General features: G+C 36.9%; 1 protein-coding gene across 1 annotated transcript; it reads left to right on the forward strand.

Moving 5' to 3' along the window:
• Window positions 1-46: 46 nt before the first annotated feature.
• On the forward strand, window positions 47-22536 carry NBN (nibrin). The gene is made up of 16 exons (XM_080339125.1): window positions 47-158; window positions 1587-1720; window positions 2861-3006; window positions 4377-4536; window positions 4944-5047; window positions 8805-8922; window positions 9211-9380; window positions 10474-10574; window positions 11748-11889; window positions 12329-12592; window positions 12862-13336; window positions 15250-15321; window positions 16817-16976; window positions 17951-18060; window positions 19070-19119; window positions 22410-22536. Exons 1-16 carry the CDS (start codon window positions 128-130, stop codon window positions 22438-22440), a joined length of 2268 nt encoding a protein of 755 aa, XP_080195251.1. The 5' UTR covers window positions 47-127; the 3' UTR covers window positions 22441-22536.
• Window positions 22537-25653: the final 3117 nt, after the last annotated feature.

A 25653-nucleotide genomic window follows, 5' to 3' on the forward strand; every position in this document is an offset into this window, starting at 1 on the left:
CGGCGGCCGCAGCGAGCGAGGGGTTTTCTCATCCCTTCCCGGCCTTGCCGCGGCTCGCCGGGGGACGCTGGGCAGAGCCGGCCCCCTGCGCTGAGGCACCCCGGGCCCCCCTGCGCCCCTCGCCAGGATGTGGAAGCTGGTTCCCGCCGCAGGAACAGGTGAGGCAACGCCCGCCCCGCCGCCGCTTGGCCGGGCTGGGCCCCGATACCGCGGGCCCCCGGCTCTGCCCAGCCCGCGCCTGCGCGGAGCCGCCGGGGCGAGGGCCGGTGCCCGGTGCCTCGGGCTGGTGTCCTGGGCGGCCCGTGACCGCTTGCGGCGGCCGAACCTGTGGGCCGGGTACCGCGGTGAGCCGGCGCTTCGGCTTCCACGGGGGTCTCCAGGCGGGCTCGCTTGCCCGTGCTCCCCGGGCAGAGCTGCGTGGGTCCGGCGGGGAGAGGTGGTGACAGAGCCTTCCTCGCTCTGGGCGCTCGTCCACGGCTGAGCCTCCGTTTTCCCCCTGAGCGCTACATCCCACACCTCCTGTTAACTTCAGTCGGCCTTTTTGCTTTGCTGTTTTATGCATCTGAGGTGTCTTCGGGTGCTGTTGCAGCCAGTGGGGCAGGTCGCTCCTTTAAAAAGGTGCTCCTTTAAAATGCCTGAAGAATTGAGCTCTGATGTGGAAGTTGACCTCAGGAGTCTTTCAGAAAATATCTCTAAATATTATGTGGATGTTTCAAGGACCGAGTGTTGAATTTGAGATGTCAAGTTGTTTCTTGGATGCAGAGTTTTGAAGCTGAATTGCCACTGTACCTTTCTTCATCAGTTTCTGTATCCACAGGAGTTTTTGATACATCGATAGCTCTGATAATGTGTATCATACCATATACAGATTTCTTCTAGATTTAAATGTCTTCTTATCTGTATAATGAGCACTCCTATCATAACTGCATCTACTGTTTATTTCCTAATTCACTGGGAATTAATTTTGGATGTCTGGTTTATTTCCTAATGTAAACACACTTAATGCTATTGAAATGATGGAGTTTTCTCTTACTGCTTGGAAAACTCTTGAGCAAGAGACAAAGCGCTGGTATTGTCGTTGTATTGAGGATGATAATTTCTGTGTAGTTCAGATTTGGGAAGTTATTTGCTCAGCGTTGATAACTAGAATTTAATCTGTAATTATTCGTTCATTTTCATCAAGAAACATTTCTGATTTTGTTTACCAGTAGGTAACACACACCTTTTGGATGTAGTCAGGCTGTTCACTGAAAAGCTACCACATGATCTAGATGACCGATACCAAGAATGAGCCAAAGCATAAGCCAGAGACTGAACTTTCTAACCAAGAGGCATACTCCATGAAATGCTGAAATATTTAAATTTCTGAGAAATGCATTTATTAGATAGGTAATTTCACTATCTGTAAACATATAAACATTCTTCAGACACCGCAAATATTCAGATACTTAAAACTGTTAGGAAATAGAACATTTCTACTGCATCTAAATATGTTATTCAATTCTGATAAGCACTTTCCCAAGTGCTTTGAGCGTTTGGGAGTTGTTTTGTAAACTGATATTTTTTTGTCTCTTGTTTATTTCCAGGAGAGCCATATCGGCTTTTAGCTGGTACAGAATATGTTGTTGGACGCAAAAACTGCTCAATTTTGATTCAGGATGATCAGTCCATCAGTCGAAGTCATGCAGTTCTGACTGTAAGTCGTCCTGAAACAAGCCCTGTAAGTAGCCAGCATTTTACTGCATTATCAATAGACTACGTGGATAATTCAGTCTTCCATGGCCATGCATGCTCTCATTTCTCTCTCAGTGGTGTTTTATGCCTGGAGTAGAACCATTGGTCACCTGCCTTTTCTTAATCTTGACTTATTTTTTTCCTCTGGTTGCTTGCCTGTGTCGAGAAATTCAGTGGCATAATTCTAGTGGTCCAAGCTCCCATTTGAGCAGGCCTTTTATCCCAGAATGAAGATTCATTAGGGGTTTGTATTAAAATAGTCATACTGGGAAAATTACACAATTACATTTCTTTACACAGGCAAGTTTTAGATCTTGTTTCTGGAAGGTGCTTCATTTGTCTTACTGCAGGCTTACTTTGTGTTTTGTTCCGCATCATTAGATCTGTATTTGCTTAGGGGATTGAAAATAGAAATGTCTCAAGGAGAATTAGCGAGCAGTAATTTACTATCACTTCTGTGTTACAATGTTTACAGACATTTTGAAGCCAGTCATCAGGAATTTCATTTATGTAACTGTATATAGAGTTTGAAATGTAATATATACAATTTAATTGTCATTTTAATACTGCAAATAGTGTATAACTATGTGGCAGAATGTCATAAAAACAGGCTGACAGTGTTCTCATTGGCTTGTGAACCATTTGGGAAATACGACAGTGTTTAAGCTCTTCTCAAGACATGCTGAGGGCACCATGCCCTGCAGCTTGTGGAGGACTGAGAGTGCTTGTGGGAGGAGGTAAGGGAAGGTGACTTGGGCACCTGTGCCAGTGCTGAGCAGTAGTTTAAAGCATCAGTGATAAATCTTGGAACCTTGCTAAATCGCACCTGCAGAGGCTTTGGGCCAGTGAATGATTGCCTTGCACAGCCTCCAGAAAGACTGAGTGTAATGAGCACGGAAGTTCTGTGGCTAAAGATCTGTATACTTTTCAGTCCATCACAGTCAAAATGATAAGATGAATATTTACACATAGCTATCATCATTGTCCAAAGTGTTAATTTAGGATGGTATTTTGTGGACTTTTTCATCTTTATCTGCTGCTTTGATGCATAATGGTAGGACGCTGTTTCTGATAAAACTTTTCTAATTCTGGCAAACTGTAATAGCTTATTTATGTTTATTTTCAGAGCCAGTCTCTCTCGGTCCCTGTATTAACAGTAAAAGATACATCCAAGTATGGTACCTCCGTTAATGGATCAAAACTCAATGGCAGTTCGGTGTCTTTGCAGTCTGGTGATAGAATCAACTTTGGAGTCTTTGAGAGCAAGTTTAGGTAAGTGCTTTGATTATAAAATACCGAGTAGAAAATCGTAGTTTTTGAAAGGAGTATTTTTGCACATCATACAACTTGGCAAGCAATACAGCAATATGAGTTTTTGAAAGTAGAGGACACGAGTAATATTTTGCCTCTTTTCCATACCTGCTTCTGCAAGAGTTTTGCATTACTTATTTTTAGAATACCTTTGATTTGACATTAAGAGATTAAAATTATTCATAGTAATGCACTGGGATTTTAAAAGATGTATCACATACAATGAATGTTCTCAGGCTGTCTTAGGCAAAGAACAAAATCCTAAAACATAAATGGTTCTAAAGAAGGCAGGAAAATTTAGGGTAGGGAGAGAGCTTGTCTGAGCTCTTGTTAGCTATAGATACTGTAATCAGAAAAGAACTGAGATAGCTGGTGGATGCTTTGTGCAGCACCAGCCATTGTTGCTGTGATGTATGCTATGCCTGCATCCTCTTTAGTGAACCCAACTTGTTAATTTTTCAAACTTAAGATGGCAATCAGTGCTGTCTGTTTGAATATTTGAAGCACTTCTTGAAGTAAAGTGGTAAGTAAATAGAATAAATTCTAATGACTGTTAAAATCGACATTAAAGCAACCAGAAGCTGGCTTTATTCGTTAAAATTTCACTCTGTTTTGTCACTGCTGCTATTATTTGATAGGAAAAACTGCATTCTCCTCCACTTATTACAATGAAGTATTTTTGATATTTTAGGTAAGCATCCTTTAAATCTGATACAGGAATTATGCCACGAGACCAGATATGTCGTGACTGTCATACTGGAAGTATTATTTATATTTCTTTCTGCTTTGTTGACTGAACCAAATCAAATAATGAAATTTGATACGCTCTGGTTTCACATGGGAGATCTACAAATATAAATAGGCTTATGGTCAAGGGTAGTAGCAGTGCTAGGGGAAAAAACTTTACTTGGACTTGCATTCTGTGACACTTACGTATTTTTAAATATTAGACAGTATGTGGACTGTTCTGTTGAGCTTACTTTCCGCTTTGGAAGCACATGCTCAATGCTTCTGATATATCCTGACCTTGCAGTGTTCTTGAAGCACTAATTCTATGTCATGTCTGTGAAAGACCCAAAAGCCCTTAGAAGTATTGCAGACATCAAATCAAAATGTTATTAGTTTATCCGAATAAAAATCAGTATTTACTTTCTTCAGGAAATTTTAAAGCACAGTCTTTGATCTAGGTAAGAGTTATGGGCCTTTTTTTTTTTTTTTCTTCCTTTTTTCTGCCAGTTTTTCCTGAGACACAACATAGTTAAGTCAGCTCTGTTCATCATAATGATTGGCTGAAATAACTAAAGTAATTATTTTTTACTTGTCCTTTTCAGAGTAGAGTATGAACCCTTAGTTGTCTGCTTCTCGTGTTTAGATGTTGCTCAGAAAACTGCTTTACATCAAGCCATCCAGCAGCTTGGAGGCCTTGTAGTGAATGAATGGACAAAAGAGTGCACGCACCTTGTAATGGCATCAGTAAAAGTTACTGTTAAGGTATGTTGACTTTTTGCATATTGATGGCATTGCTTTGCAGTTTTTCCACAAGTGGAAATTAAGTTCTAGACCTGCTCGAGATTTTCCTTTACAAAGTAATGAAGTCAATTCCTCCTTTTCCATGTTTAGAAAGTGATGTATGTTGGAGGGAAAGAAAATGAAAAAAGCCAATTTTGAAGACTGTTACTGAGTTTCATCAGTTGCTTTGTACATTTTCGTAACTTCTGTCAAGACAGCAATTAGAAGTTAGGCTGTTAGAAGGAAAGCTGTCCTGTTTTTCAGTAGCAAAATTCAGTGTTGTTCTCTTTGTTTGTGTCATGTTTTCCACATCTAAGATCTTAAAAAGCTGAACCATATTCTAACTGAAATTTTTACATTCATTAAGTATATATTTTCTGTCTTTTCAGACTATATGTGCTTTGATTTGTGGTAGACCAATTATAAAACCAGAATTTTTTGTTGAACTAATCAAAGCTATTCAGTCTGGGCAACAGTTGCCAAATCATGAATGGTGAGTATCATATTTTCAAGGTCACAGAATTAAATTTACGAGAGCTAGATTATCAGATAGCTACATGTTAATCTGATTATATTTGCTAGAATATGTCGATTACAGTAACTTTCTTTGTGGAAGAATGCTTAATATGATACACATTTTACTATTCAGTGAATTTTCTTGATCTCCTCCTTTGAATTAAAATGAGCTCTTGGAATTGACTATATGCTTAGAGATGTTGCTAGTTCTGAATAGGAACGAATAGGAACTTGTTGATACGTTTGAAGCAACGTGTAAACTCTTTTGGGAGTTGATACATGAAAATAAAGAAAATTATACTTTTAAAAAATAAATTATATCAAACATATTTTGTTACGTAGACATATTTTCCTAGTACACAGTTAGTGCCTGAGTTTACTGTAAATTTTGATCGATATAGGTTTAGCATGACCTTTGGATTCCCTGAAATAGCAGAGGTTTCGAATTATCTGTTATGAGATGAAGTGACACTAATGTGCATTGGTCTTCACTATATAAAAACAAAATACTAATTGTTCTCATGGTTAAATTAACTTCAAAATCAAATTCTTACTTTGGAATAAATAAGTACTGTGGAATAGCCCTTTCAGTTATTTTCTCCATGTAGAAAAGTGTAAAGTAATCTCATTATTGTATGAGAGAATTTCATCTGAGCCTGTATTGCTACTATTTTTACCTTGAAAAGGGATACAGTTGCGTTTGTTTGTTTTTTATGAGCACATGATTTATGCAGGTGAGAAATTTCTGTCCTGTATTCTTAAACAGTAAACTACGTAGGTACTTGTGTCTTTAGCGCTTCTACTCTTTGTATGCTTTGGAAGATAACTGTGAAATGAAATACATAATGAATGGAAATTGTGAGAATACTTGACATTTGAAAAATAACATGGTGAACATTTAATGTCAGTTAACAGGGAGAAAAACTTGTGAAATTAATTTAAATGTGTTCAAGACATTATGACTTTTCTGGGTGTATTGTTTAAATCAGGTGGATGCTGGACACCAGATATGTGAGTTGGAGGAAATCAGTGAAGAAGAATAGAAGTCACTTTGTTACTTTTACATATGTGTGGATATACATACTTACATTATGTGTTAGGTCATAGCAATTCAATTTATTTTCTTTAGTGGGTCTGATGCTAGCCATTGGTAGAATAGCTTGAAGAACTGGGAGTAAAAAGGGCAGCTAAACAAACCTTGATGGTGCACATATGGTAGTGGAAACAAAGCTACAGAACATTCACAATAAGCTGCATTTACTACGTGTTAAAATATATTTCACAGAATGTGACTGTACCTTGTTAGAACAATACAGGTGCCCACTGGAGCAGTTGGTAGCAAATACTCTTTAGTTTCTAGATGCTGTTTTACATTTACAGGGATTTATGTAATACATCAAATCAGTCATCTGTGGGTGTTTTAAAGCTCATTTGGTCTTCAGCTTCAGAAGAAAGGGGAAACTTCATGAATCATAACTTTTCGTTCTACTTGTCTTTACAAAACAGTGTAGTAGTATGTGAGAAAACTAAAGAAACTGTTCAGAGTCCTCTCTGAAGTACTGGATAGAAGGTTTTCTGGCAGACTTGTTTTTTAGTACAGGTAGTATAAGCTATCAAAAGCTAACAGTTGTGCACTCTGAAATTTCCTTGGTCTGATGTTACCTTGCTGTAAGGCAGCTGCTACTGTCTGTCACACTAACAAGCTGATGGCTCTTGAAACTGAGGTGCATGTTGTCTGTTCCCTTGACAGAGAAGTGACAGTATAATTGAGCTGTTAAGTGTTCCCTAAAATAGAATCAGATGGATGTGTTTCTTTTTTTTATTTTTTTAACATTTTTGTTAATTTTTGAGACCCTCAGAGGAATTGAGTTCACTAAATGTGATTGACACTAGCAGTATATCCATTATTTAGCTTTCACAGAGAGAGTTCTGCATCAAGCTAAGTGAGACAGCTGGTGTAATATGCAGATCTAAATTTGAAATAATGACAGCATCTTAAATAGGTGGGGTTTTTTAAGCTTGTGGGAAGATACTGAAAATTTATTTGCAAATGTTTGCATTCCGTTTCCAAAAAGCTTTTAACTTTCACAGGGAATCTCTACATTGCACACTGTGGCTAGAGCTGATCTGGGCTGGTACATCTGCAAGACACTAAACAACTTGGATATGAAATAAGTTTGGAAATGAAATAAGAAAGGTGTATCGATGTTGTAATACAGGGTGTAATACAGGGTGACTGTTAATTAAATCTTGATTACTGCTGTGTATCTGATTAAAAACATTGCAGATAAATTAAATCTAAACGTTAAAAAAAAGTAAAACTTTTTTTTTTTTTCTTAGTCTTCATAGAATTGCAAACCTGCAGTTCACATAATGAATGTGGCATCTTACTTCAGGCTTCATATGGTGAAGTGTTTTACCCCACTCCTGTGATACTCTGTGGTAACCTATGCAAGGAAGAAAAATAACTGAAGATTTCACTAATAGCTGCTTAAGTGCAGCCTTAAATGAAATAACATATTTTATTACAGCAGTCCAGTGAAAATAGTGCAGGACTTCGAAAAAGTAGGAGAGTAACTGAACCTTTAACAGAAACTCATCAAGAATCAAAATTTATTTATTGAAAGATTCAAGACTGTAGAGGGCTTTTTCTGGATAACAGTGTTACTGTTCAAAGCTTATGGAGACAGTACAAGGAGCTCTTCAGAATCATACAATGTAAGCTCAAAGGCAACATAGTCTTTTTTCATTAGGATTGGGTAAGAGTTTCAAAGGAAAATCAAAGGTTTCTTGGAGGAGGAAATGATCAGTTGAAGGTTCCTGCTAAAATCAAAAAGCAGAGATTTGAAATGTGTTTCTAGAGAAACTATTTCAGTTCTGAAGTCACGGAACCTGCTGTTTCTCCCTTTTTGCTCATCTTTTGGTTTCTAGAAATAACTTTATCTCCTGTATTTATATCAGGTTAACAACAGTCCACACGGGGCTCAGTATCAAAAGTCTTCTGGCTTGATAACTAAAATCCAAGTTGCCCTCTTCAATGGAACAATATTTCTGTAAACAGACTTGAACAGGTTGCTGTAACTTATCAAATACTCATTTTTCACAATCTGATGGCTTTGTGCTGGCATAAAGCTTCCGGAACTGATTGTGAAGGACACAAAAGAACAAAGATTATTTTAAATTAACTGTAACTATATAGTACTTTTCAACTTCGATCATAATCAAATGACATATTTAGATGCAGTAGGAAAGGTACATGTTCCATTTCCTCACAGTTGTACATATGTGAATATTTGCAGTGTCTGAAGAATGTTTATATATTTACAGATAGTGAAATTACGTATGTAATAAGTGCATTTTTCAGAAACGTAAATATTTCAGTATTTAATGGAGTATGTTTCTTGGTTAGAATCTGCTACTCTTGGCATAAATGAGGAAGAAAAGAATTTAAAAGATACTTGTACAACAGATGCTTAAAGTGGATAGGTTGAATGCATTCCTGAAAGTTTTGTCCTCTTAGTTACTAAAGTAGAAAGTCTTGATCTTGGCTTAGATGTTGAGAAATTAGAGACTCTTTCTTCTTAACAGTCTCTTGAAAAAATATTTATATAAATACTTTTAAGAGAGCAATATGGCATTTTAGCTTCAGAGCTTTACCCTAAACCAAAAAGGACTATGAGTCAGTACTGATAGGTGAATCTGAATTTTGTAACTTGAATTTTCTGTTCTTGCAGCTTTTATCCTCCAGTTGATGAACCTTCCATTGGCACTGAAAAACTGGATTTATCTGAGCGTCATGAAAGGAAAAAAGTATTCAGTGGAAAAACTTTTGTATTTTTAACTGCCAAGCAGGTAATTAGGCTTTACATTGCAAAAATATTCCAGAGGTAGCTAAGCATAGATTCTGTTCTCTGCAAACTCACGTTCATTCTGGGTTCATCGCTAAAGAAGGATTTCTGTGTATTTATCTTCTTACAGTACAGTGACCTAAGCGAGATGGGAGAATACAGGGGGAGAAACAGAACACGTCACATCTGCATTAGTGAATCAGTGATACGCATTATGCTGATAGTTCATTATGCTGATATTTCTAAACTGACTTTTTTTGCTTTTTTTTTAAAATTTGCATTCTCTTTTTAGCACAAGAAACTGGGTCCAGCAGTTATTCTTGGCGGAGGGGAAGCAAAATTGATGACGGAGGGAAGAAAAGAAACATCTTTACTGGTTTCTCCTGAAGTCTGTGTTGTTGATGCGGGGTTGACAGACTCCCAGATCCCAGGAACTGATTCCATTCTGACTCTCTTGCAAAGGTGCAGCATTGTTCTCTTGTACAGTGGTATGGTAATTTCAGAATTTCTGCAGAGATTTAGTCATGGTGTTTGCACATATACTTAGACAGTGGGATGCTATTGCTCTAAGTATTTAGCATGTTAACTAATATTTATTGAAGCAGGAAAGAAGGTACTTGGCAGTTCTGTGAGAATTTGGTGGGCAGGTTTGGTTTGGTTTGTTTTTTTCCAGAGGATCCAGCTCTACAAAAATTCTTTGTAATGAAGCTGCTTTGCAATTACAGACACTAAGTGGCTTTTCTTGTACTATTTAAAATAAGTTGAAAATGAATATATTCTAAGAATGGAAAATAGATCATCTGTGATTTTTCAAAAAATATTTATTCAGTCAAAAACAGGTGAGATGGCACCTTGAGGTCATGTGGCTCATTGCTGTCTAATTATTTGCATACAGTGTTTCGGAAGAGCAGCTTCTGTTTAATAGAAGTCACTTTTTCATGGTAGGTTTTTTGTTTGAGACGGCACACTGCATACTTTTATAGTAATTATATTTTTATATTAATTAGTAGATGTTAGGATTTTCATAAAGCTGTTTTATTAAAGCAATGAAAGAAAACAAAATCCCAACCCTTAACCTAATACCTAAACCTAAGTCCTCTGAATCCTCCTGCTAGATAGAGAAAACTGCTCATGCTCTGCTCATGGCTGTAGCATAGAAGAGCTGTGTGTGTGTTCCTGACGTGTAGGAACTGCTCAAATCTTTCAAGTCACTTTTCCTTTCACACATATTTTTGAATCAGAGGAAGGGCACAGTTGGTTACATTCCCAGAAATTGGGAAGGGAGAGATGTATTGTCTGAATCACTGGGGCTTGACAGAGGCTACGGCAAAAGGAAACATGGAAGTTCATACATATGGGACATGGGTGTAGTGATGGATAACTATGCTGACGTACTGTGTTGTGCAAAATTGTTATGTAGACTGATGTTTTATGAAAGGAGGAATGGAACAATGTGTACTTTGCCATATCCGTGCCCATTCGTCTGTTAATCTTTGAATCCCTACTGAGAAACATTTTTTATTTTTTGGTCTCTATTGTATTTGTGTTTTAACAGTAAGGATCTCAGGGCTATTCCCGAGGCAGAAATTGGATTGGCAGTTATCTTCATGTCTACAGAAAAATACTGCAACCCTCAAAAGCAGCCTGGTAACAAAGGTAATTGGAAGAAGGGTACTGATAAGTTAACAGCATTAAAGAACCAGTATTCCTTTTCATACAAGGGCATCAGTGGCTAATGTTGAAGTTATTTTGTTTTGCAAGACCACTAAAATGGCACTGTAAGTAAAATGCATACAGGTCTGAAGAGGGAGTTGTTTTGGTCTTGGAATAAACTTCAATGAAAATTGTATTTCTCTTAGATGTAAATAAAAAGCAGATCTAAAATAGGCATAGAAAGCAGACACGTAGTACATTAATCTTTAAAGGAAGGATCCTTTAAAAGTCTTCTGAAGTTCATGTTTTTAGTGACCATTGAATTAATATGTATGTGGGAGTTTAAATTCCTTGCCGTTCTATCTTTTATGGAAAGACTGGGGTAATAAGGAGGTAAAAGGTGAATGTTTGAGAAAATAAGAACGGAATTGCTTTCTAAAGTCTTGTGGGGGTTTTTTGTGCAAAAAGGGGTTTGCTTTAGGGAAATTCAACTGCCCCCTGCCCAGCTCAAAATCAGGCATAATCTTGATGTAAGAAGTAAAAAGAATGAGACATGATTGTCACATTCGCTAAAGTAATAGTTTGGGGGTGAACATTTCAAGTCTCAACTTGAAACTTAACTTCAATTTGCTAATACAGTAGTATTAAAAATCTTTGAGCAACAGAAAGAGTTTTTGCTTGTGTAAGACACTTGTTACGCTTTTTTCAAAATCGTTAGTCTGTATTTTGGTTGTATAAAATGGTCAGAGTTATGTGTATGATTTGAGGTTCTATTATGTTCTATGTAGTTTTGTAGCAGGTAGCAAATCCTACAATTTTTTAAAAGTCAAACAAAAACTGCATAAATTTGTCTTTATGTATAGGAACATTACTTATTCAAAAGTGTATTTTGAAGAGAGAAAGATATATGTGTGCTGGCAGAGCTCTGAGTACTATTTTGGTTGATGGTATCCTTGTATGTATGTATCCATGACTTAGTTTGGTGGAATATTTAAGTAAAACTAAATCTCAGAATATGGTCTTCTAGAACTGTTTGCTTAATTTTTTTAATTAAAATTGCATTAAGACCATGTTACAAAAATCTTACTCGATCAGTTACAGATGTGTGATAACACATGAGTGGAAACACAGATTTGATATTAAACTTTTAGTTAGTCTCTTGTGTTGATCTTGCAGCTGTCTCTAAAAGTGCTCCCACATCAGCTCTGTTGCGGAGAGACGTTTCTCAGAGTTTGGCTGTGGATGAAACCATTATGCCAGCTGCTGCAGATAATAGCACAGTATATGTGGCTGATACAGAAACAGAAGAGCAGACATGGTAAAGTATTTATGGAAAGAGTTTCTAAGCTAATACTTGCAAATAAACCAATCTTTTGTGGCGGAGGAACTGTATTTTTGCCATGGACAAAGATGCAGTATTTGAAATGGCTCTTGCTGTCACTTTTCTGCAGTGAGATAATTTCTGCTTTTGAGTGGCAGATAATGGAAAACATCACGTAGGACTTAGAACTCTTTCAGATACAAATGTAGATACTGCATATCTGATTTGACTTTCTTAACTATTAACAATTTTTAAGCTGTTTCAGTTATTAAATGTATTTGTCGTAATGGATTTTACAGTTTGTTTTTAGCATACCTATGTTGTTTGTAACTATGTTCAAAGTGCAGGTACAGCTTTTTAAAAAACTGGTATTCTACAGTGTATCTCTTTGATAACTTCTTGTGTGTTCACATAATATTTTTTCTCTCTAATATAGTATGGAGATAGCGAATACTCCCCAGATGGACAGAAGATGCAAGATGGCTTTCCAGGATATCACCACTGTGAAGAAAAACCCCAACACAAGTGGCAATGTAAATGCAGGAGCTTCAATATCTAGAATGAACAGAACACCTGGGTTTAGTCAAAAAAGTGATCCTGTCTCGCCATCCAAAATTTCAGAGGCTGGTAAACCCAGTGAGTGCGCTTCACATCGCCAGTCTAACACAATTACAAATTACTTCCAGGTAGCTAGAAAGAGGTACGTTGAAATGATATTGACATTACATCCCTTATGTTGATGCTGTTTCTGGAAAATAATTTAAACTCAAGAGATATACTTTTAATTCAAAATATACTTAAAGAGGTAAATTTTAGATTAACTTCCTAGAATAGCAAGCTTTTCCTCAAGGGTACTTTTCAAATTTTACAAGGCAGTCAGTAGAGCCCTAGGAGGCTGTTATGTTGCAGATAGTCATATTCAAAATTGCTTTTGTAATTTCTTTCTTTTGTAATTACTTTGTGGCTAAGGGAAAGAGCTGAAGGAGGAGAAGAAACATCTGTACCCAAACTGCCAAAACTGGGGGAACGGTCATCGCTTGTTTCCAAATGCACTGAATCCACAGCTTCATCCATGTGGAACAGGGAGGGAGAACAGCATCAAAAGGGAAATACAATCCTGGACTCAAACCCAGATTTTGTGTTAGAAGACACAGGTAGAAAGCTTACAGGGGAAAGTGGCAAACTAGCAAGTGATAAAACAGACACGAAAATTACTTCTAGTGAAAAGCATGCACCAAAGAAGAGAAAGGAGTTAGATGATTTATCTGAAGATACAGAGGCTCTAGAAATTGTGTTTGGAAGCAGAGACCTAGACTGGGAAGATCAAATGGCAGATCAAGACCAGGAAGCTCAAGGAAATATTAAAAAAAAAAGATGCTTGGAAGCCAAAGGAAGCTCGATTCAGAAAGTCAATGTAAAGCAGAGAGACGAGAATAAAATAGTGGTAAGTTAAATTCTTCTCATGTGCCTAATCTTGAGATTTAGAGCTGTTTTGGAAGGATACAGATAGGTTCTTTAAGGGTGAGGCTGTCTACATACCAAAAGTGGCTTTGTAAAGTTTGCTTAAACCTCTCAAATCATTCTAAACGAATAATACGATGTATCTATTACATGTGAACCCTGCAGCATGACACCTATCTGAATGTTTTTTCATTCTTCAGGACATTGTTTCTTTGTGAATTGAAAGCTACTTGTATTCTGAAAGTTTTCCTCTCTTTTTGCTTGAAGTACTGTAGGTAGAACAGCAGAATTTATCCCTGGTCCAAGAAAAACTTCTCTTCTGTTGTTGTATTAATTATGATGTTGATATTTCTACTAAATACTCAATTTTATTATTTTTATGTAATGGATTTTCCAAAGAAACCTGTAGTTGACCTGTTGAATACCACAGTAGTGTCCAACATCTTTCAAGTCAGAATCTCTAGATGCCACGTGGAAGATTGTTAAAATTCCTGAATAAGGCAATTCAAATCACTAATGTCCTCTTAAAACAAGCAAAACCAACCCCAAGTTTGTGATGAGTTTTCTTGATTATTTCTCTGGTTTTGTTTTTGAGAATAAGGCTATTTTCTAAGAGAAATTAAGGAAACAGTGGATTTTGAGTCAAGAGTAGCCACTTCATTGAAAAAAAACAAAAAACAAAAAACAAACCACAACCAAAATGCAGGTTTGTAGAGGAAAACAATGTTGAGAGCTCAAGTAACGTAGACTTGTAAGAATGCAGAGGGAAATAAGAGAGAAGGAACAGGTTTAATTTTCGTTTATTTTTAAAGAAAAGTATATCAAAACTTACTGTCCAGTTAATTCTTATGCAGTGTAGGTGTTGTTTAAATGCTTTAATAATAAAATTTGAATGTATGACTAACTGGAATTTGCAAGATACCTTGCATCAGATGAGAATTAGTAATGTCTGTGCATCCTTAGCTCAGAGCAGCTTAACACTCTTCTCTTGATATGTTACTGGAGTTTATGCTTCTGGAAAGTGTGAATTTTGAACTTCGTTATGATGCTGTTTTTTGGTGTTAGTAACAAGCATGTTCTAAAAGACAAGTAAGTCTTATAATTGTAGACAATCTTTGCTTCTTTATACTATTGGAGAGGAGGTACTTTCTATCAGGTCTAACTGTACTGAGAGACTAAAATGCCTGTATAAAACAGTCTTTCAAATTTTTTTACAGCCTGGGAAGTTTTGTTAGTCTAATGTCCTGTCAGGATCATGAAGGAAAACAAATTCTCAAATAAAACTAAACTGTTGTTTTATCAGATTAGCACATAAAGAATTTTATATGTCTTCTAATAGTTTCATAATTACTTATTTTATTCACATATTTTCAGTGGAATAGGAAGGAGATTTCATTATAAAGCTCCAAAGGCATATTTATGTTACCTGTTTTCTTAAAGTGTAGATGTACCTTGTCTACTTGGCAAGACAGAGAATGCAAGTAATTGACTCAGTCTACAGGGTGCATAAAGCTGATCTGATTTTTTTCAATCACTGAAAATAATGTATGGAAGGCAAATCGGTACACTTAACATATGAAACTGAAAATGCTATTTTTAAATATAAAAGCTTTTACAGTATTTTCCAGAACCTGGCAGGACTTTGAAGATTCTGTGCATGGACAAAACTTGCTACTGATATAGGAAAAAACGGTCACAAAATAATGGTGATCAACAATTCTTAGAGTGTTCATAAAATAATATAAATTTAAAAGTACAGTGCAGTTTATTTTCTGTCTAAATATTCATATTGATTTGAAAATGCTTATTTCACTGTAAAGAGCAGAAAACAAGTTAATATAATTAAATCTGCATTTAATTTCAGTGTTAAATTTTAAATAATTTTTAATCAAATAGAAAGAAGAGGAACTTGAATCAGTTTTATCTTCAGAAATGAAAAGTGAGATCAAGCAAGAGACACCAGTCTTGGTAAGAAACCATTTAATTGTATTTTTGAACAGCAAACTTTAAAGTAAGATCCACAAATACTATGTTCTTAAAAGTAAAACTTTGATGCATTTTCATAATGCTTCTCAGAGTAAAGGATGTTCTGAAGATTTTACTCCTTAAAATAATCATGTGTGAATTTGCATAGCACAGTCCAACTTACTGACTGTGAAAGACAGAGAGAACTGTAGTTCATCCACATGCTTTTGTAGTGGCATTTGGGTGGATACTTAAGATACTTATACTACAGAAACCCAATGTAAGTGTATTAACCCTTCAATGCGGTTAATACTTCCACTGATATTTTTGTTAGGTTACTGCTTAAAGACCACAAAGAACGTAATCTCCTTGTCTGCCCTAAGGAGATCACAACTAGAATAGAAGAAATGAAGGGCTGAGAAAATAGCAGTAACATACGCCGATTAACAGTAAATAGCGTGCTAACTTTGTTATGCGTGAGATGAGTGAAGGAAGGATGGGAGAATTGCAAGTAATGGAAGGGAGATGAGGCTCAATAAAACTGAAATGGAAAGATTCTGAAGAGATAAAGGAGGGTGTAGCCAGTCAGCAAGGCACAGGATAAAACCTTTTCACATACATACAGAAAACAGACCAAGAAGAGGGGATGCTGCGCAGTTACACTGTAGTGTAGGGTCAGGTCTGATTAAGGGACTTTTAGTGTATACTTTACTATAAGCCAACTGTACTGGGCTGGAACTATCTGTGAAGCTGGTCTAACATTACTTGTGAACTTGTCCTGCACCCAGACTTCTGTTTTAATCCACATAGGTCAGGCCCCAGCAGCAAAGTGTCCATGCAAACTTGCTCTCATATGAGCATTCTCAGGAAAAAGTTGCTTCATAGATCAGGTCCAGCTTCAAGCGCTAAAGTTGGACTAAATGGTAAATCTGTAGGCTACAATAGAACTGAAGATATTAAGCTTTGTCTTCCTTGGAGTTAGCTGGAGTTTCCATTAGAGAAAGCAGACTTGGTGAAATTAGTTTAGGTAAGAGGCAAGGCGAAGGGAGAAGTAATTCTTAGATACCAGCTAAATTAAAAAAAATAGAGGTTTGGGGTTTTTTGTTGGTTCTGTTTATTTGGTTGTTTTGTTTTGGTTTGGTTTTTTTTTGTCTGTTTGTTTACTTGAGGCTTTATCTTGAAATAAGATCCTAGTGAAATGAGGTACACTGCCTTCATTATTATTACTGCTATTCTTAATGATCCCATCTTTTCAACAGATGCAAATATGACAAATATACTGACCTCTCAGCCATATTGGTAGTACATAAGGAGGCTGAGAAGTACATCCATCTGCTTGGTTTCTAGCACAGCTGCTGCTTCCCCTCGCCCTTCTATAATCCTAATTTTTACCTGAGCTGTGCTCATGATAATGTCTTTCTCTAAGTTTATGGTGTTAGGTATGCTGTGTGTCTGTCTGTACACTTGAATTGCTCCTTCTTTTTTCTTCCCACTTAAGAACGACAACAAACTTCAGGATGACTCCAGCAATCTTCCTAGCAGACTTCTGTTGACTGAGTTTAGATCATTGGTTGTCAGCCATCCAAGACAGAACAGTCAGTTTACTGGAAATAGCAGCTATGGGGGGAAGAAAAATTTCAAGATGTTCAAAAAGGTTAGTGTGTGTTTGTGATGGTCACCAGATGGCACTGTTTAAAAACACTAAAAAGTATTGTCTCAAGATTGTAGGAATAAGTTGTGAAATTTTTTTTTAGTTGATACTAACTACAGAAAGAAACAATTAAAATGCCATATTATACTGTTAAGAAATATTTTGCTAATTGACTAAAGAAGTAGCTAGCCGACAAAGGCTTATCTCATGCTAGATTACTGAGATGCCTGTGTTCTCTATCCCAAGCTGTTACTTGGCATAAGTTAAGTGACGCCTACCATAACTTCTGGTTGTACCTCCAAATCCTAGCAATTTGCCTTCTCCAAAGATGTATGTATAAAGCATATGCTGATTCAGAATCTTGCATCTTATCTAATAAATCGTGGGTTTCTAAATAGAACTCAGTCTGCTATCTAACAAAGGTAAGATGATAGCTTGCTTGGATCCTGAAGATAATTTCAAGACCACTTCAGTTCGTATTAAAAATTTTTAAAAACATATGTGGTATAAGATTACTAGAAATGCATTTCAGTAAAATGAAGAGAATGTGAGTCATATAATGCAACTTCCAGCTTTCTGGGAATGTGCTCTCATTTTTAGATAACATTTTAAATTTCTGCTAGTATTTTCTTTTCATTGTTTTGTGAAGATCCTTATGTATTCTGATGATAAAATAGAATCTATCAGTAAAAATCAGTTTATACTGTTTTCAAACTCCATTTAATATACTGCCAGCTTTATTTAGCATATCTAACTTGGCAGCTATTTCTGTTTTTTGTTTCCTTTGATAAAAAGAGGGAGTTAATAGCTTTCTGTAAATGCTTTTTTTTGCTTCAGCCACTTTTAAATACAGTCTCTGATAAATGTTATTTGAAGACTGACCTAACTTTCTTCTGTGATATCTAAATAGACTTTCAGAACTTGTTAGACCCTTGCAGTGTGCTTGCCTTGTATTTTAAGAATTTATTGTCTGACAGGTAGCTTATCCAGGGGCAGGACAACTTCCATACATTATTGGAGGATCAGATTTGATTGCTCACCATGCTAAGAAGAATTCAGAGCTAGAAGAGTGGTTAAGGCAAGAAATGGAGGTAAGGACTTTGTTCTCAAAGTTGAGCAAACAAAATCTTAACTCATGTAAGCGGTCATACCAACCTGTGGTCATTTCTGAAATACTGCAGAATTTTATTTTTGAAATTAAACCTCAGCCAGTAAGCTGTCCACACATAGTCACAGGAACATACACATTAGGAACACACACAAAGTTACTGGAATTCAGAGGTCAATGGTAAGGCTCATCTTTTGTCTTGATTATTTGAATTCATTTTACATACAACATTAATATAATCAGAAAAACTGTTTTAAACAAAATCAGTAACCTAAAAGAAAATTATCCTTTTCTTTAATAAGCAGAAGAAGCATTATGGGTACTTGTGACTTCTAAAAATGTGACAGAGAACTAGGAAGAACTTCTATATGGTAGCCTGTGTTCAAATTGTTGTATGGTGAAATTTACATTCTGCTCTAGAACAGAACAGAAAATACCTGCAGCAGATATAGGAAGAATAAATTCAGCATTTTTTCTGTTATAAAAATCTTCACCTTTGTATGTTAAAGTTCTAAAAAATATTATATTTTATCATAGCCATTCTCTAGCATTTTCATTGTCCAACACTTTCTTTAAAAATACTTGCTGATGAGCTGTATTTTGTTTCCACAGCCTGATAAAGATCCTGTTACATGGGGTTTTGATTATCTCATGGGTTTTTTTTTAAATATCCCTGGATATAAATAATACAGATTAACATTCCCTTTACACACTAATAATCAGATTAAAATGTCCCTATTTCTGTAATGATAATTAAAACAAAAAAAAAAGTATTTCTGAGCAAAATTAATATCTTGCACAAACTAATCCATTTCATTAGTTGGTAGCAGTATCCAAACTTGAGTAGTGCAATATATTATCTAGTGTGAATGTGCACTTAATTTAATACTTAGCGAAAACTTATTTCTTCAGGAAAAACTGTGTTAGTGCAGGGATGGATTGTTCATTAGCTTCACCCTTAACATCCAATATTGAATAAAGTATTTTTTCAGGAACAGAACCGACATGCAAGAGAAGAATCACTTGCTGATGATCTCTTTAGGTAAGAGTTTTATGTTTGTACTTCAGAAATGTGTATTTTTTGCATCCCACCATTTTTGACAAATTCCAATTTTGTAAAAGACTTCTTTGACTATTCTTTTGAAAATTCCGTGTATGGAATATACCCCAAATGACACCACAGCTTCTCTCAAGCTTGATTTTGTTTGTTTGTTTTTGGTTTTTTTTGTTGGTTTGGTTCGGTTTGGTTTGTTTTTTAATACCTTTAACTTTCAATTTAATTCAATCTTTCTACAGTTTTTTAATAAGAACATTCTCAAACAAAAATGTTGCTCTTTCCTATCTCATGTGCAAGCTTGAGCATTCACAAAGACTAGGAGATGTTCTGGGGTCGGGCTTTCTGCCGTTAGTGGTTGCTAGAGCCTAATGAAGTGGTTTGATCTTACAATTAAGTCAGTCTCTGAACTCCCAAGAAAAAGAGAGGGGGTCTGACACTTTTTCATTCTGGCCATGGCACTTGTCTGTCCCCTTGCTGAGTCACTTGAGGGAGCTAAAGCAACAGAATTCTAATTCTGTGAAAAAGTGATTGGCAGAACTGCCTTTTTTTTTAATCTTTGAAGTAATAAGTCCCAGAATTTAAAACAAAAATTAACCAAAAACCCAAGTAAATCCTTCAGTGTAGCCCCTCTTTGTCTCTTATCTTTGAGACCTTAAGCTGCTTCCAAACCCACTCACAGTGAAGGAGCTCCCACCTTTTGGTACTTGTTGGAATCTCCCCAAGTGCTGCACCAGCTTTCCAGATTTCAGACTGAGGAGCGGAGGCATTTTTACACCAACCATTCTGTGCTCCTGACAGTGTAGTACAGTCATTAATTCTGTCTGAATCGGTGCTTATGTCACAGGAGTTTTGACAGATTTCTTTGGTAGATCCAGGCTCACCTTGGCTGTTTGCCATTGCTTTTTGCCTTAACTCATTACATTTACCTCTAAAATACAATATGTTTCAGCAGCTTTCTTCAATAACCCCCACTTCAGTTATCTAGCACTTTCACTAATCTTTCTTTTGAAAGAGGGAATCATCCTATTTAATTGATTTCCTGTCCAGTTACTTTCAATTGTAATCCTAATTTAATGATGTATAAGTAATTTCTAATTAAAAAAATCTAAGCAAAATTTGCCATTTTATCCAGTTTTTACAGCTGTAATACAGCCCTTAAATATATGTCAGTTATGATGACATTTATAAAAGCGTGGTGCAGCTTGATTGTTTTGCTGGAAGGTTAACTGGTCCAAAATATCTTGATTAATTTTAGCCTTTCAAAACACAGCAGTGGAGACTTAGATAATGTGCATTCATTCATGTTTAGAAAAGTTTTTACCTCAACTCCAATTTATTTAGTATAGTTGTACTTACAGAAGTTTCCATAGTCAAAAATATCAAAGCATGCAATTTAATCTTCAGCAGTTTGTAACTTCCTTCTGATTTTGTCCTTAATCCTGAGTAAAACTACTTTGCATAATGCTAATATTTACAGCTGCAATTTCCCATGAAAATTGCATTTGACAATGCCATTAGAAAGAGTCACGCAGTAATTCCAAGTGAAGATGAGGGTACAGCTTTTCTTTCTAGCTCAGCTGCTGCTGGGTACCTACTGAGGTAGAGGAGGAAGGGAAGGCATGTTGTACTGTCTGCTAAGAGTAGAGATAAATGGATTTATGTTCAGTGATAGACCTTTGGATCCTTCACTCCCTGCTTCCAGCAAGTTCTTTTGTTTTGTTGTGCATTCACTCACAGTAGTGGAATCTCTGTAGTCCTTTTGACATTTCAGGTCACAGACACTCTACAGTTTCCTTTTTCTGATAATGTTGCTTGATTTCTTTCTGTCTGAAAGACTTAATCCAGGCTTCATTTAACATGGAAAACAGCTGGAGGTGAGGTGGGGGAGGTGACATGAAAAGATGTTCATGACTGTCAGTGTCAGCATCTCCACAGACAGTCACAGACAGGGTTGAAGCTGTTGGTGTCCAATGGCAGGTTTCCATCACGTATCATCCCCTTCTCCTATCTGGTTATCTTTCCCCCCTCTCCTTCCCCTCCAACCCCTCCAAATAGGATTTGGTGTCCAGGACCTATTTAAATGTTAGAACTGATGTGTTACAATGCTATAGCAATAAATTCAAATAAATCCTTTGCAATTTCATATAGAGGTCTCATTTTGTTTAGCAAATGTTTCATTATTTTCTTAGTTTTTATGTGAAGAAACAAGCAACCACTGTTTGGCTTCTCACCTGCCATGTGTTTGTCTAACACTGAAAATTGTGCATTTAGGTAGAAAATCTATGTGGTGAAGAAGGATGTTTTTGTCCAAATCATTGTCAAAGAAACATGATACCCCATATCAATAGTATAAGAGCCACTTAGAAAATCTTACTGCATTAACAGCTTATGCTGTTAATTAAAAGTTAATAATAAACATTTCTTTCAAAGGATACACATTTTTGCCAGAAGTCAGAGTTGCATAGCGGCAACAGCAGTGACTTCTAATATCTTTCTAGTTATGTGGTGATGTAGTTTGGCTCACAAGTTGTCACATTTTCCTGTCCAAGCAAAAAAATTCTTAATGAGTGAGAACAGAATTAGTGGAAATAAAACTGCCTGATCATTCAGTTGTGTCCGTAAGTTATTCATGCATGAATACAAAACACAACAAAGAAGTGACACAGGATTTTGGGAGATGAAGCACAAATGGAGACAAAGCAAAGGCCAAGGGGGATAGCAGTGTCAAACAGAGGCGAACTATAAGCATATTGCTGTAAGTCAGGTAACTATTTAGTATATTCAGAAAGCAGACATAAATTACCAAAAATCAATCAGAAGCTGTGTAAAGGGGAAGGTAAGGCAAGGAACTGCTCTGTGTGGCAGTAGGACGCAGCAGAGCTGTAGCCAAATGTTGTTCATTGTTGTGAATATACAGTACTCCTTTCCCCTACCTTCTTCTCCCCCCCTTTTTTTTGTCTCCAAGTGAGGAATGTACTGTTGGGATGTTAAAGGCTTGGAGAAGCTTGTTCATGCATCAGATTTCAGGATTTTAAGTAGCTGGGAAGTCAGTGAAAATGTTAGTGAATGTTGTCTCCAGCTAATGCACAGGTTCCAGCTTCTGCATCCTTCAGTCAGATTGTAGCACCTGTAGTTATATGTTTAGTCAGGGAAAGGACTGAACACTGACCAATCCCTTGCTATGATTATATAAAAGACCTATTTACATCACATAGTTAACTTTGAATGTTGTTAAGTTTTACTTATTTGTGACAAATTTTCTTTTTTTGTTGCAGATATGATCCTAACGTGAAAAGGAGAAGATAAATTGTGACCTAAATTTACAGTGATTCTGTAGAAAAATCTGCTTTTCTGTTCCTTAGGTGTGCTGGTTACAGTGTGTAATATATGCCTACGTATCAACAGTTGAGCTATTATTGTAAGACTTGTTTTTAAGTCTTGCTTTTATTAAAGAAAAAGAAGAGTTTCTTTCACTGCTTGGTACTTAGATTACAGATTTTCAGGACCTTAATAAATTTGCTTCAGAGAAATGCTCAGTAAAATAGCACAGATACTTAAGATTTCACTTTAGGCTGTTTATTTCTAATGTTAGCTTATCTGTACTAGTTTGGGGGAAAAAAAGGAAGTTAGCATCAGGCTTTTTTTAGAAAGGCTTTGTTAATTAGGTATATGTATATTGTTGATTTTGATTTGAGGTGGAGGTTTTTGAAGACTTCATAAGTAAATTAGTTATGCTTACATTAAAAAAGAAGATTAGACATCTAAATGTCTATTCCTTAACCATGGCTTGAATTCCAAATTCATGTAACAAATCCTATTGATAGCACTGAAGCTTTCTTTCTATTTTACTATAATTTTGTCATGATTTTCAGCTCCAGGTATTGGAGGAAACATGCTTGTTGGCTTACTGGTTTGGGCCTTCTGTTCCTGAAGTTTCTGAGGTAGATGATGGAGGACATGATTACATGATCCAAGTCTTGGGAGTGTGAACATCCAATAAATTACATAAGTATTTGCCTTTCCCCTGGAACTATAACGTTAACTTGACCTGGTGTTTCCTTTATTTTATTAAACATATTGGTTTGGGCCAACTCCAGCAGCAGCTCAGCCCCACACAGCTGCTCACTTACTACTCCCCAGCAGGATGGGAGGAGAGAATCAGAAGGGTAAAAGGGGCAAAAAACTCAAGGGTTGAGTATAAGACTGTTTTATAGGTAAAGCAAAAGCCTGGAGCAATTAACTTTGTATTCTGCAGTTCAGAACTTTTGCTGGGAGCTCCATTTTCATTCTTTGGGCCTTGTGCCCTGTGGTTTCAAAATTCAGTTCACCACTTTTCTGAGAGAATGTGTGGTGTTGATTTTCTTCAGAAGGTTAAAAAAAGTTCAGTAACTCAGACATGGCATCAAACGTTTCTCTCATCTGCCTCAAACCACAATCGGCAAGTGTAAAGCATACACACCTTTTTGACAAAACACTGCTCTTCACCTAGAAATACATCAAAACAGAAACTTATCTTCAGATCTCATTTCTTGAATTTTTCTGTGTAAAACAAAGTCTGAGGGTTTGTTGGGATTGCTTTTTGTATTATCTTTGTTCACACTGCTCACAGGAAGGAGATGCACACAGTACATAAACTAAATATACTTTTTATTAGCAAGGCTTTTCAAATACAGTCTTGCATTCAGCGTTTTAGCTGAACAGAGTTTAATGCAGATTGAATTACTCCATGCACCACTAAAATAGAGGATGGGTGCTTTGTCCCTGCAGGAACAACATGCTTCATTTCCAGTTTAACTCACACCAGTTTCATCCAGCTTCCCATCTTTCATGCATCAGTTGGGGAAGCTGTTGCCTTTTTTGGCCAGACTACCACAATATTCTCACTGTTGAAGTTTGTTTTGTTTTCTTTTTCCATTCATTCACATCTGTGAGTCTGTCCCTTTCTTTCCTACCCTTACCCCCCATCTGTTCCCAGAACATGGGCTGGTGCTGGGGTCTGGCCACCCCTGTGTCACTACTACACACTGACAGGGTGTTTGCAGTCACTTTCAGCTCCCTGCCTCCACCTCCCAAGCAACTTCCTGCAGAGTGCTCAGCCCCCTTCGTTGTCTCCATTCCACGTTTATATCAAACATCAGCTCATAGCTGAGACATGAGCTGAAGTCTCTGCTGTAGACCTGCCTCCAGCCCTCTTTCAGCTCTCCCATTAACACATTGTACAGGTGATTTCTGACCTTATTCTTACCCCCTCTTTCCGTACACCCTATAGACCTAGTCCTTCTCTTGCTCTGTTTGATTTCTTGAATCCATTCACAGTCACATCTGGTGTCTGAGTCACAATCAGGCTACTTCCCACTCCATTCTGGTTGTTCTGGTATCTCTAAAAACTTAGAACTTAAACCAAATGAAAATGTTTCGCAAAAATCCAGTTTCCCTAACCAGCACCTTTCCCTGCCGCTTGCTTTAGCACTCTGCCCACACTGCTCTGCACCAGCTTTGACTATCAGAATCTCTCAAGCAGTAGCTACAGCACCGGAGCCCTGCAAAACAATTTTTTTCCTCTTTCTGAACACTACAGCTCCCTGAATGCCTCTTCCTAGCCACAGATTTCCTCCCCCACCCCACCTCTGACTTACGAGTTCTTCATTTCTCAAAACTAAAATAATTGACAACTAGGTGAAACTGTTTTAATATTCCTTTAGCCTTTCATCTGTCATCAGTTTTCACACATGAACAGAGAACAAGCTTAGCATGCAAGCCTCAGGTTTATCATCTAATCAAAGCTGTGGTTTTGCTCAGAAGTTGCTTGCAGCTCAGAAAAATGTATTTCAGGTGGCAGCAGATGTTCTGTACATTTACATATTGCTCATGTGAAAAAAGAAGAGGTACAACCCAAGCATACTCCAGCAAAAGCAGAAATACTGAGGCAGGACACATGGAACTGGCATTTACATAGTATCTCCAAGTCCAAGTGTATTGTGTGTAAGAACAAAAATATAGGTAATAAATGTAAGCCTTTGTCTCACTTAGAACTGAAATTCAACCAGACCTAACAGAGAAAAGGCCAAGATCAGAGTGTCGATTTTCCAGATTGTGCCAGGTAGATGTAAGGTAGTAGGATCAATTTCTGAACAGCAGTAACTCAGTGTTAACACAGAAGCTGGTCCTACAATGTAAACTGATGAAAAAATGAAACATTTCCCTCTCTTTGAAATGTCCCCTAGAACTGTATGAAATCTGTCTGCTCACCATGTCTCTAGCTTTAGATTTGTGGAAAACTATTTTTTTTCTTTATATACCTAGTTAAAAAATAACCTAAAGTTAGAGAGCTGGGACTGTTCAGCCTGGAGAAGAGAAGGCTGAGAGGGGATCTCATCAGTGTTTATAAATATCTCAAGGGTGGATATCAAGAGGATGGGACTAGATTCCTTTCAGTGGTGCCCAACAATAGGCTGAGGGATAATAGGCACAGCCTGAAGCACAGGAGGTTCCATCTGAATATGAGGAGAAACTTCTTTG

This window comes from Nesoenas mayeri, assembly GCF_963082525.1.
Source record: "Nesoenas mayeri genome assembly, chromosome: 2".
Classification (NCBI taxonomy): Eukaryota; Metazoa; Chordata; class Aves; order Columbiformes; family Columbidae; genus Nesoenas; species Nesoenas mayeri.